Source organism: Lipotes vexillifer, unplaced genomic scaffold (genome assembly GCF_000442215.2).
Source record: "Lipotes vexillifer unplaced genomic scaffold, Lipotes_vexillifer_v1.1 scaffold120, whole genome shotgun sequence".
Taxonomy (NCBI): domain Eukaryota; kingdom Metazoa; phylum Chordata; class Mammalia; order Artiodactyla; family Lipotidae; genus Lipotes; species Lipotes vexillifer.
The window spans coordinates 897618-911145 of NW_006791240.1; the positions used below are offsets into that span (position 1 = coordinate 897618).

The following is a 13528-nucleotide window of genomic DNA, read 5'->3' on the forward strand; positions in this document are numbered from 1 at the left end:
AGTTTGTGACTTCTGGTTTCAGCTCCAATATGTATAGTGCTTGGGAGTCATCAATCATGTCATAACAAAAAAAGGTGGATAACCTGAAAATCAATGACTCTTCTTGACTCCTTAGAAATCTGAATTTGCAGGAAAAATTCCCACCCCAAAATCTGTATGAATAGACAAATCCAGACAGTCACCGAGATCTGCTTAACCTGGAACAGAAGCTGCTGCAAACACAAACTGATAGGAACACTTATATGGTAAATGTGATGAATTACTGGAGGAAGAATAGGCAAATCCATTATTAAAGTTGGAGACGTAACACCTCCTGTCAGCAACTGATAAATCAAGGCAGAAAAATCAATGAAGATATAGCTGAACTGAACATCACTATCAATCAACTCAGTCTATTGACAGTTATAGAATATTCCATCCAACAACAGCAGAACACAGATTCTTCTCAAGCTTACGTGTAACATTCACCAATGCAAACCACATTGGTGGTTTAATAGGCACCCTATTAGATTCTGAGCTTCATGCGGATAGGGCCTAGGTTTGTAATTCTCACTGTGGTATCCCTACCACAATGCCTGACACACAGGAGGTGCTTGATGAATATTTTTTAATAAATAAATGAATTGTAAAATTAGGAGACAAGACAAGGAATCCAGTCTGCATGGGAATAGCAGCAAGATATATTCTAACACAGAGAAAGCATATTAAAAATGCTTAAACCTCAAAGGTTAAAACTGCAAATCCACACCAACAAGTAACAGAAATCATCCTTTTGTCATAGAAACTGCCTCTCGATTAATATTCCTAAACCTCTGCTTTCATCATGTCACTTTTTTAATAACTTTCAATAGCTCCCAGTGTGTAGACTCCCGAAACTAGCATATACCAAGGCTTCGCTAACCAAGGCCTTCCCTAGTGATCTTACCTTGCCTCTTATTTATTGCTCAGATACTTTGCTTCAGTTCTTGAATTCGTGTCTTTCCTATCTACATTTCTTGTATGAGCTTCTAGAATTTTGGACCATATCTCATTCAGTTTTGGACCATATCTCATTAATGTAAAAATAATTTTATTCCAGTTGTTTATTTGTAAATTACTTCCTTTTAGAATTTGGAGTGCATTTTCCCATTGACTCAATATTAAAAATGATTAGATCCTATTTTACATCTCTAAAAATGTATTTAACAAATGATGTAAGTGAAGCATATTACTATGGAAGGCTAAGCTTGGAATCCTTGGAGAAAGGGTCTATGCAGCAAAATTTTGAACTATATCCATCACTCCCTGATTGTCCCTTCAAAAACTGTCATCCTTGAGCACTGGTTTATTTTATAAGGGTTTGATTTTCTATAGCGAACTCAGTCGGTTTATCCTCTTGTATTTACAGGGCTTTCATTGATTTTCTTCTGGAGCAAGTTTGTATTTGGGGGAGGGGGATGGAAACCATTCAGGACGCCAGTGCATAATTTTTGAAGACAAATAATGCCTGTCTGAGAAACATCACTGATCATGTTTTAACAGGGATGTTAAGCACATATGCATAGTGGAGAATTGTCACTTCCAAAGGATTTGTTTTATCACTGCTGTTATTTTTAGAGACTAGAAATTGCCCTGTTTCAGCTGACCTAATTATTCCTATTAATACAATTTTTACACTTTTAATAGTTATTAACAAGTATCTAAGAGAGAATAAGCAAATTTTTTTCAAGAATGAGCTGTGTTTCAGGAGAAGGGTATGCGCTCTAAAATAACTTGCAGTTTGCTCTGTGGAGATTTAAATCGGCAGCTTCCATTTTTATTTGAATGTGTCTTTTAATAAATTTGGTGACCTAGATCATGACCAACAAGAGTTGTGTAGAATTTGACTTGGCGATTTTAAAATCTAATATGTAAGAATATGGGAAATAATTGGAGTTACTGGAAAAGATCAGTTATTAGTTTAGGAATTCAAATTTTAAACCAAATCAGTGTAGTGCATTATTGCTCTGGCACTTGGCTAACCTTCTTCTCTACTCGGCTTCAGCTATCTGTGATGAGGGGTATTTGTGATGATTGATGTCTTAGATTCCAGAACTGTCCTACTCTACAATATTTTCACAATTCCCTTCGTTATCAACCTTATCGCCTGTTCTAACACTCTGCTTGTGTTACCCTGGTAACAATCTTATGAATACACATACAATAATTGTTAGTGTGTGTTGTCTTTGGAGTCAGATTACCTGGATTCTAATTCCAGCTCTACCATTTATTAGCTCTGTGCCTTTGGGCAAGTTATTTAACCTCTAGCAGTTTTCTCAACAATAAAATGGAAATAAATATATTAGCCATCTCCATGGCTATAATAAAAATTAAATGAAATAATCTATGGAAAGCACTTAGCACATGGCATATTGCTAGGGTTCAATGAATATTGTAATTATTACTATTACTATTACTGAAAAGGTACATATTAAAGATTTCTGAGATCACAGACTGATACAGAGTAGAGGGAATTTGTCAATGAAGAAATTGGTGGTCATATTTACTGTTATTTAGAATGTGAGCACATGTAAAAATTTACTGTTTATACTTTCAGGAAGCCTTAAATACATTGCTTAAACAACAAGAGAAAGAAAAAAGGAGCCTTGAAAATCAAGTAAAAGACTCTGCACTGAGACTGGAACAAGAGTCAAAGGTTTGTTTTTATTCTATACTAAGACGTCCCTTTGGAACTGCCATGATTTTTAGTATGTTATCTACAAACCTACTATATAATTCTCACAATATACTTACAAAACTATTTTGTACACTACTTTGAAAAAGCATAGCGACATAAACTTAACTTAGCAGTAGTTTCGCTAGTATTGTAAATCTTCTCTGATGCTGGATTCTTTTTTTTTTTTTTTTTGCGGTACGCGGGCCTCTCACTGTTGTGGCCTCTCCCGTTGCGGAGCACAGGCTCCGGATGCACAGGCTCAGCGGCCATGGCTCACGGGCCTAGCCGCTCTGTGGCATGTGGGATCTTCCTGGACCGGGGCACAAACCCGTGTCCCCTGCATCGGCAGGCGGACTCTCAACCACTGCGCCACCAGGGAAGCCCTGATGCTGGATTCTTTACTTCTGTATCTTTCACCTAGGGTTACCACAAGACCAGCCGTGAGTGCTGTACATACCTTGCTGAAAGGTCTCAGGTAAGTTTGGTTATTTTACTTCCAAGTTCTAAGAGTTTCCTCTTACTGTAAATTATGTTATTCACTTTTCTAAGTTTTTGATTGGCTTGGCTTGGTAGGGAAACAGCTGTTGGAATTATGGGAAACAAAGGTACCAAATTTCTGTATATGGAGGGTGAAAAGGAAAACATATAACTTTTATAAAAAGGTAAAAATGAGATAAAAGTTTCCCATATTAAGAGTGTATTTTGCATATTTGCTTCCTTAGTTGTTCTTTTAGTTTCATTTGTAATTGCTAGAATTCAAACAAATAAGTGGTTATCCCTCTGCTGTCATGAAACTTAAGGCATTTTACCTCATAGTTATGCATGGTGAAGTCTAAGATAGACCCAGCATTGCTATTGCTAGAAAGTGTATACTTATAAATGACAGGACAAGAAAGTGATCAGTGAATTATGAAAGACATTGCACATATTTTCCAGTTTTTCATTTGGTTTTTCATTTTATTTATGATGTTGGTATATAGAGTTTGTTTCGATGTTGTCAGACCTATCTTTTATTTATGGCTTCTTATGTCATAGTTTAAAAGACTATCTTCACCTCAGTGTTTCATAACATTCATCACATCTCTTTAGTACTTATATGGCTTAATATTTGACATTTAAATATTTAATGTTTATTAACTTTATTTGGGTATATGTTTTAAGTTTAGGATATGAATTCAATTTTCAGTGTGCATTATCCAAATGGAAGTGTCCAAAGAGCAATTGGATATATGACTCTCAGAAAAAAAAAAAAAAAAGATCAGGATTGAAGATATGGATTTAGAACTTATTAGCACAGAGATGGTAAATGACACCATGTGAATGAATGAAATGCATCAGGGAGAATACACAGGGTGAAAAGAAGAGATAGTCTAAGCTATAGCTCTGAAGAGTTTCAACAGCGATAGTCAAGGGAAGAAGAGCCAGAAAGAGGGCCGGAGTCGTCAGGACATAGCTACATGAGGCAAGGAGGGAGAGGACCTTGAGGGCTGGTTTTGCCATAAAGGTAATTGGCTAATCACTGATCTGGAGTCTCCAGAGGTTCAGTGAAAGGACTGAGAGGAAGGGAGTTAGCCCTGGGGATTGGAGCCAACAAGGGGATGCATAGAACAACTTGAGAATGAGAGTCAGGGCAATAGGGGATAAAGGGAGGCTTGGACTTCTAGTGCCAGTGAAGGTAAGCAGGAAATTGAGACAAAATAGCGTCACTCACAGTAGTCTCTTATCCAGAAAATGGACAATCACTTCAAACTTTATGGTTCTGGATGCTTGGCTGGAAGCCCTGCAGCACTGGCACCCACATTCCTTTCCTCAGACCATGTTCTCTACTTGGAGTACGTTGTTTCTCTTACACTCCAGTTCTGCCTCCTTCAAGGTGTAGCAAAAGGCCACCTCCCTTATGAGGCCGTGATACGATGAAAGACCACAGACTCTAGAGTCACTGCAAATTTGGATTTGAATATCAGATTTGTGCCTAACTGTGGTTCAATCTTTTGGGGCCTCAATTTCTTTCTTCCTCTGTAGAAGGGAAGCAGTGGTACTGTAGTTATCTTGCAGGGGATTTGTGAGGGTTTAGAGATATAATGTAAGCAAAGTGCTGAGTGAAATGCTTGGCACATAATTGGTTCTAAATTCCAGTAAATGGTGAATATTATTTTCCTGTGTTTCTTTCCCGATCTCCCTAGCCCCTCTCTCTGCGACAGGGGCATCAGAATTTCTACTTGCCTTAGCCATCCTCCTTTAGCTTTGTTTATCTGAAAAAATCATTTGGGTGGAATAGTTCCTAGTTTGATTATACAGGATCACTGAGCATACAATCAAAGCCTATTTTAACAGCTTCCCAGGAAGATGTTAATCCTGTTTCCCTGTATAAATGTTAATAAGGATTTTCACTCTAGAGTGAATTGTTAATCTTTACAGTCAAAATGGTTCTGACCATGTGGATACTATGGTGACTGGAAAGGTCAGTGAATGATTTGCAGTTCTTCCCATGCTGAATACATAAATAATTGATTCTTTAGTAGATAACTAGAGCTTTTTGCTGAGTCTGCTGTTTATATTTCTGCTGGCTTCACTGTTTTGACTGAAACTGAGTTTCCACATCTCAGGATTCTTCTAAGTTATACCGTGTATAAGACATTGCTTTTTAAGAATATACAAGCAATATAGCCAATATTTTATAATAACTATAAATGGAGTATAACCTTTAAAAATTGTCAGTCTCTATAATATATGCCTGTAACTTACAGAATATTGTACATCAATTATATTTCAGTTTTGAAAAATGAAAGATTAAAAAAAGGTTATACAGGCATACCTCAGAGATATTGCAGGTTTGATTCCAGATCACCACTATAAAACAAATATTACAGTAAAGCAAGTCACGGGAATTTTTTGATTTCCAGTGCATATTAAATTTATGTTTACACTATACTGTAGTGCAAGAGCATTATGTCTAAAAAACAATATCCATACCTTAATTTTAAAATACTTTATTGCTAAAAAAATGCTAACCGTCATCTGAGCCTCCAGCAGGTCAGAATCTTTTTGCTGGTGGAGGGTCTTGCCTCCACGGTGATGGCTGCTGACCGATCAGGGTGGTGGGTGCTGAAGGTGGGGCGGCTGTGACAGTTTCTTGAAATACGACCACAGTGAAGTTTGCCACAGGGATTGACGCTGCCTTTCACGAATGATTTCTCTGTGGAATGCAATGGTGTTTGATAGCATTTTACCCACAGTAAAACCTCTTTCAAAATTGGACTCAATCCTCTCAGTCCCTGACACTGTTATCAACTAAATCTATGTACTATTCTAAATCCTTTGTTGTCATTTCAGCAGTCTTCACCAGGAGTAGATTGCTATCTCAAGAAACCACTTCTCTTTGCTCATCTACATGAAGCAACTCCTTAACCGTGAAAGTTTTATCATGAGATTGTAGCAATTCAGTCACATGTTCAGGCTCCACTTCTAATTCTAGTTCTCTCATTACTTCCATCAGATGGAAGTTACTTCCTTTACTGAAGTCTTGAACCTGTCAAAGTCATGCACGAGGATTGGAATTAGCTTCTTCCAAACTCCTCTTAATGTTGATATTTTGACCTCTTCCCATGAATCATGAATGTTCTTAATGGTATCTAAATGGTGAATCCTTTCCAGAAGGTTTTCCATTTACTTTACCGAAATCCATGAAAGGAATCACTATGGCAGCCCATAGCCTTACGAAATGCATTTCTTAAGTAGTAAGAGTTGAAAGTCAAAATAACTCCTTGATCCATAGGCTGCAGAATGGGGGTTGTGATAGTAGACATGAAAACCAATTGTTGTCTATCTCCATCATAGCTCTGGGGTTACCAGGTGCATTGTCAATGAGCAGTAATATTTTGAAAGGAATCTTTTCTCAGATTGTATAATAATAATAATGAAAAAGTTTGAAACATTTTTCAAGAATTACCAAAATGTGACACAGAGACATGAAGTGAGCAAGTGCTGTTGGAAAAATGGTGCAGATAGACTTGCTCAGTGCTGGGTTGCCACAAAACCTCGAATTTGTAGAAAAATTTCTACAGATTTATTTGCGAAGTGCAATAAAGCAAGGTACAGTAAAGCAAGGTATGCCTGTACAGTGCACTGTATACTTCACAGTCAGGCAGAAAGACTGACTAGAGCTTGTTGAAACACACAATAAACTTAACTTCTATTCCCACAAACAGAGAATTCTAGAAATGCATCTGAGAGTTGTTGAATATAATGCTTTGGTTTCCAGATAAGGCACCTGAGGCAGCTCTGTTTGATTCTAAGGCAATTCTAATTTTTAGGCTTGTTAAAGCATCAACTCCTTATTTTTCTTCCTTGAAACTTCTGTTCCTTCTTCTTTTTCTTTGAGACTTCCTTAAAACCCATTGCTTTTAGTTCCATCCTCTGAAGAGGAAGTCTACACTCTGTCTATACGACAGCTTTTCAAAGATTTGAAAACACTCTCCGTCTTCTCATAGCTTTTTTTACCCCCTAAGCTAAAATATTAAGTTACATTAGCCATTCCTCATGACATAGGTTCTAGACTATCCAGCTGTTTCGTTGCCTTTTTCGAAAACTCTATCTTGTTATTGTTCATTTGAAAATAGAGCTCCCAGGTTTAAATGTAGACTTGAGATATAATCTCAACAGCATAGCTGTTAGTCTTGTCCTCACCATACTCATTTTTCTTCTCTGCTCTCTGAGCAATCATTCTGAAATACAGGTGAAGAACACTTCAGTGTATAAAACTTCAGTGACTTTGCATTGTCCAAAGGATCTCAGCAAAGCTGCTCAGTGTGTTTTACAAGGTCCTGTCTGACACGCAGTGCCTGCCTCTCCAGCTATGTCCTTACTTATGCCCTGTACTGCAGCCAGACCAATGATATATGTGATTCCTGTGTCTATCATCTGCTTTATACCTTGACGCCTGTGCTGCTCCCTCTGTCGGGAATGTCCTTTCCCTAGTTCTTAATTGGCTACTATTCCATGTGGATCCCCCTAAAGCCAGAATTAGTTGCATCTGTTGTATGCTTACAAAGCACTTATGCAAACCTCTGCTAAGGCAGCAAATTGTACAATCTATTTATTTTGCTGTTTCCCCAATAGATTGTAAGAACCACAATTTGTCCTTGTACCCCAGTGCCTAATGTAGTGGTGGCACATAGAAGATGCTCAATAACATCTGCTGAGTGAATAAATGAATGAATTCCATCTTCTGGTCCAAAGTTGTCACTTTTAGAAAATTAGTTAACATTTTTGCTTCACAAAGCAGAGTTCCTCAGGTGTGAAATCCAACTGCCTTCCCTTTTGCCTTCAAATGTATTCACATCTTTATCCATCTTTCCTGTTCCTCCTTCTGCCTTAAAGAAAAAGGATCCCATACTTCTTCCTAAGTCTATCTGCTGCCTCTAGGACTCATTTCATAATTATTTTCTCATATTTCCAATCTCTCTTCCACTGACTGTGGTGTGTCCTTTGTCTGCAGCATGCTCATCTCTTCCACCAAAATGCAGCAAAAACAAACTTCTATTTTGCCCTATCCTCATAAAACTACTACCTTAGCTTTCTTTTTCTCAGCTAAACTTCATGAAAGAGTGAATACCCTCACTGCCTTTGCTATTCACTCCTCGACCTCTTTCAGCTGCCTTCTGCCCCCACCACTGGATTTTATCTCTCAATAGCCAAATACAATACAATGACTCCTTTTCAAGCCTCCTGGTAGCAGACATGTCTGAGGCATTTCATACTGCTAACTGTGCTCTCTTTTTAAAACTATCACCCCCGCCCTTGACTTCCATGCCAGTATATTTTCCTGGGTTTTCCTGTTGTTTAAATGATGGCCCTATCTTTAGTGATTCTCCTATCCCTTAAAAGTTGCTTTTCCAAGTGTATATCACCAACTCTCTTACCTCTCTGTGTGCTCTTAACAAACGATCTCATTTACTCATGGCTTCAGTTACCATCTCTAAGGTCATCAGCCTCAATTTTTCCTGAATTGCAGATTATATTTACATCACCCACAAGGTTGTCCACTTTTGTATCCTGGAAGAATCTAAAAATAGACAATAAATGAAAATCTGATCTTGTCTTTCCATTTCAAGATACCTACAGCTCCTATTGTCTTATCAACCCTAATGGCAGAGTACATATATTATTTATATTTAGTGTCTGTAAAAACTTTTAATGGTCTTTACCAAATGGATGATATGATTTTCATAATTTACTCTATATTTATTTTAAAAATTGCATGGACTATGGGGTTGAGATAGAGGGATTTCCAGAATCTTTAGAAGCCTGATAATACTGGAGAAGGCCAGAATTTCCCATTATTCGTCAGCTTCTCTTAGTCATGCTACAAAAGGACCTGGCTAGGAAAGAGTTAATTGGGAATTGACCGTTCCTCTTATCTCTGAAAGCAATCATGAGATAAGAGGATAAATGCTCAACTATTTGTGTTTCAGGTCTCCGGCTCCTACCAAGTTTCTAAAAGGCAACAGATGAGACGCAAGTGGGAGGAGATATGGGGATAGATGTATATGTATAGCTGATTCACTTTGTTATACAGCAGAAACTAACACACCACCGTAAAGCAATTATACTCCAATAAAGATGTTCAAAAAAAAACAATAAGGCATTCCGTACTACTTCTTAATCTGGATGCTACTTACATGGAAGTGTTGAGTTTATGAAAATTTAACAAGCTGTACATTTATTATATGTGTACTTTTGTGTTTGTAGACTATACTTCAATTAAATTCTTTTTAATCCCTTTAAATAAATAAATAAATAAAAGGCAACAGATGGATCAACTGCCTAGAATGAAAGAGAATCTAGTGAAAACTTAAGTCTAACTATATCTTTCCTTTCTAATTAATTATATTCACGTGTGAATGGTACTCACAAAACAGGTGTCCATTGTATTTTGGAAGTTGAACGTCCAGATTTTATAGCAACAATGTAAAATAGCAGATGATAAGAGGACTTAAAGAAGTTTGTTCTCTCCATTCACTATTTATATATATTTTGTAGGTTCCAGGAATGCTTTTCGTCCTCAAACATGATAAGATCTTGTTTTCCAAGCTAGAATAATACTGTTCCCAAGTAGAGCATACAACTACACCATTACCAACGATATAATCCAATTAAATTATCAGCCTTAACCTTTTTAGTGAGGAAATATGGACACTGAAATAAATGTAGATGCCAGTGCAGTTTTAACTGTGTTTCCCTATGTGAACAAAGACAATTAAGAATGAATAAAGAACAGAGGAACATTTTATGAGTTTAGGAGGTTATATCTACACATGATTTTTCCTGGTCCTGTACTAAGTACAGAAGAATTACTCAGGCAATCCTTCTCTTTTATAATCTTACCTCACATAGGGAAGATATTCATATATAACTTAACAATATAAAAATTGTAAATTAAGATATAAATTAGCTATAGATCAGAATCCTTTTCAAATACAGTCATTCAAGGTGCATGCAATATAGCAAGTTTCTTTGGTGAAGATTCATGGGAAAGCAACATTTTGTTCAATATTTGGCTAGACTAATAAGTATTCTTCCTTGAGTAGTCATAAATACTTTAAATTATAATTCATTATCTTTGTACATTTTCATCAGTGGAAATACAGTGTAGTTAAAACATTAAAGTAAATTCTGGAAAAGGACTTCCCTCTGGAAACTACTATTCTTCTGTGTTGGGAGGGCCCCAAGACCACTCCCGTTCATGATTCACTAGAACAACTCACAGGACTCAGCATCTATGTGCCCACGCAGCTAAGATTTATTACAGCAAAAGGATACAAAGCAAAATCATCAAAGGAAAAGGGTGTATGAGGTGAAGTTTGGAGGAAACCAGGCACAAGTGTCTAAAAGTCCCCCAGTGGAGTCATATAGGAACAGACTTAGTTCCTCCAGCAATGAGTTGTGACAACATATAAAGTTTTGTGTTCCAGGGACCCTTGTTAGATACTTAGTGCCCATGCATTTGCTGGCCATTTGTATATTATCTTTGGAGAAATATCTGTTCAAGTCCTTTGCCCATTTTTCAATTACTGATAAGTTGTTTGTCTTAATTTTGTTGTGTTGTAAGAGTTCTTTATATATTCTGGTTACTAGACCTTATCAGATATATGATTGGCAAAAAATTTCTCCAGTTGTGGGTTTTTTTTTCTTTTTGATGATGTTCTTTGAAGACTGAAAGTTTTGTTGATGATGAAGTCCAATTGATATTGGCTTCGTAGGATCACTTTAGTGGTTGCTTGTGCTTTAGGTATCACATCTAAGAAATCATTGCCTAATTCAAGAACATAAGGATTTATACAGGTTTCCTTCCAAGAGTTTGATAGTTTTAGCTCCTTTTTGATCCACTTTGAGTTAATTTTTATATATGGTGTGAAATAAGGGTCCAATTTCAGTCTTTTGCATGTGTCTATTCAGTTGTCCTAGCACCATTTGCTGAAAAGACTATTCTTCCTCAGTTGAATTGCCTTGACACCCTTTTAAAAAATTAACCATAAACATATGTTTATTTCTAGACTCTCAGTTCTATTCCATTGATCTATAAGTCTGTCCTTATGCCAGTACCATGCTGTCTTGATGACTAGCTTTTCAGAAAGTTTTGAAATCAGTAAGTCTGAGTCCTTCAAATTTATTTTTCTTTTTCAAGATTGTTTTGGTTGTTCAGAGTCCCTTTTTTCATATGAATTTTAGGATTAGTTTGTCAGTTTCTTCACAGCAATACCACAGAGCTGAGGAAAGCAGGGTAGGGCAAGTTAAAATATTACAATGCTTAGTGTTCTTGCAGAGTTTCAGTTGTGTGTGTGTGTGTGTTTATTAAGTTCTCCAGGATTGCTGCAAGCCTTTGGTTAATTTTTAGACTTCTGAAAAAGTTGCTTCTGACCATTTTTGCCGATTTTCTCATTGCTTTTATGGAGGAAATAATTTTTGGAGGTCTCTATTCCGTCATTTTTGCTGACATCACTCCCTGAGAAAAATAATTTTTAAAGCACCTTGCAGGGAATTGAAGCTGGCTCTTACTACATCAAGTGAGCATACGGGGAAGTTGGCTTTATAAAGATATATGTCAGTAAGGGAAAGATGATCCCATGGAAATCTAAGAACAGGAATTCCAATATAACTGGGCCCACAGATATTAGAATTAGAATTCAGGGAAGCTTTAAAGACCTTAGCAGATGTTCATGGATCATCACCTTAGTGATTTGCCATATAGAATGGAAATTAAAGGCACAGGCTTTGAACTCTGACTTCCTGAATTCAAATTACAGATCTACTTACTAACTATATAACTTTGTTTCTTTCTTCTATCTAACAGGGCTAATGATAGTGTCTACACCATAGGGATTTTGTGAAGTTGATAGGAGCAAATAAATAAATAAATAAATAAATAAAATTTAGAACAGTCCCTCACACAGATTATGTGCTATAAAAATGGTGTTATTACTATTTGTAGTATAATAGACCCCTAGTTTATTCTCCACTTCATTTTTCTTCTCATTACCAACTGCTATCTTCACTTTCTATATCACTTTTATATCATAGACCTTGGTATATATCATAGTTTCAATTTTATTGTAATTTTAGGTCACATATCTTTGGTTTACTCATGGATCCTTATTTCCACCTTGTCCCTGCTCTACTTCATGGCCTCTCTCTATGTATTTTCCTAGCTTTAATTTACGTTTCCAGAGGCAAGTATCAGAATGGTCCATCTCATCCCTCTTCGGACAAAGCTCTCCACATTAGGCCGTCTCATGCGCTGCTTCCAAGCCTTTGGATTATCTACTCTTGAGCTAGTTGCCTCTCTAGCTTGACGAGATGATATGGTGTAACATATGGCTGTTTAGGATTATACAGTAAGCAGAAAATCTGCATAGGGAAATTTCTTTATGAAGGACTGTGAGCTGGGTCAACTAGGTGAAATATACAGTCCTCCCCATGTGACATACAATGTTTTTGTTGTACACAACGGCGACTGAAAAGTCATGATTAACATTTATTTTATTTCAGGGGAAGATGTAATTCAGTTAATCAGAAGACAATGAATGCCATGAGAGGACCAGTAAAAAAGATTTCAAGATCAAACCATCTTTCAAAACTCAATCTGTGATTCCAGAACTGTGTGGTTTACTATTTCTTCCCTTTTTTCATCTGTAATCTTCAACTTGTGAAGTTAATGTTCCACACACTTTTCAGGGATTGGAATAGATAAGAAAGAGCTATCGAACTTCTCTTTAGCTCTTCTTCCAGAAGTTTGTTCCTTTGCCTCTATGAAAGTAATTTTCTCAAGTGACCCTATACTATATAATAGCATTCTTATGATTTTAAAAATATCCCAGAAAGCCTTAAGGTTGACATCATTACACTTGCTTTTAATAATATACCCATGATCTGCTCTGATAGTAACATTGCTATTTTATTTGGATTCTAGTTGGCTGTTAGCTAAAAATGTGCATTCATCAAAACTTTTTGCTATTTTACGCTATATCATGTTCAGCTCTTTAAAACTCAAGGTTTAAACAAAGCTGCAAATCAGATGCATTTTAAACTTTGATTTGAACTATCATGGTATTGTGGAAACAGGAATCAGCTTGGGTATAGTTCCCACCCTGCTGTGAACTTAGGACATTTGGGGCAAGTTTTTTCACCTCATCTTCATTTCCCACATCTGTAAAATGACTGAGGCAAACTATACAATTGCTAAGGTTTCCTACTATTCTAGAAAATTAATACTTACTCAACTGTAAGGTCCTGCCACTTAGCACATGGTAATTTAAGTCATTTTATGATGTTTAT

General features: G+C 36.6%; 1 protein-coding gene across 1 annotated transcript in view; it reads left to right on the plus strand.

Moving 5' to 3' along the window:
- Positions 1–13528, plus strand: part of CCDC169 (coiled-coil domain containing 169) — a 56807-nt gene that overhangs the window by 31333 nt on the left and 11946 nt on the right. The window contains exons 6-10 of the mRNA XM_007464259.1: positions 2576–2674; positions 3117–3170; positions 9169–9197; positions 9501–9548; positions 12743–12838. Coding sequence (XP_007464321.1) covers positions 2576–2674; positions 3117–3170; positions 9169–9197; positions 9501–9548; positions 12743–12838 — 326 coding nt within the window. The remainder of the gene's footprint in view (positions 1–2575; positions 2675–3116; positions 3171–9168; positions 9198–9500; positions 9549–12742; positions 12839–13528) is intronic.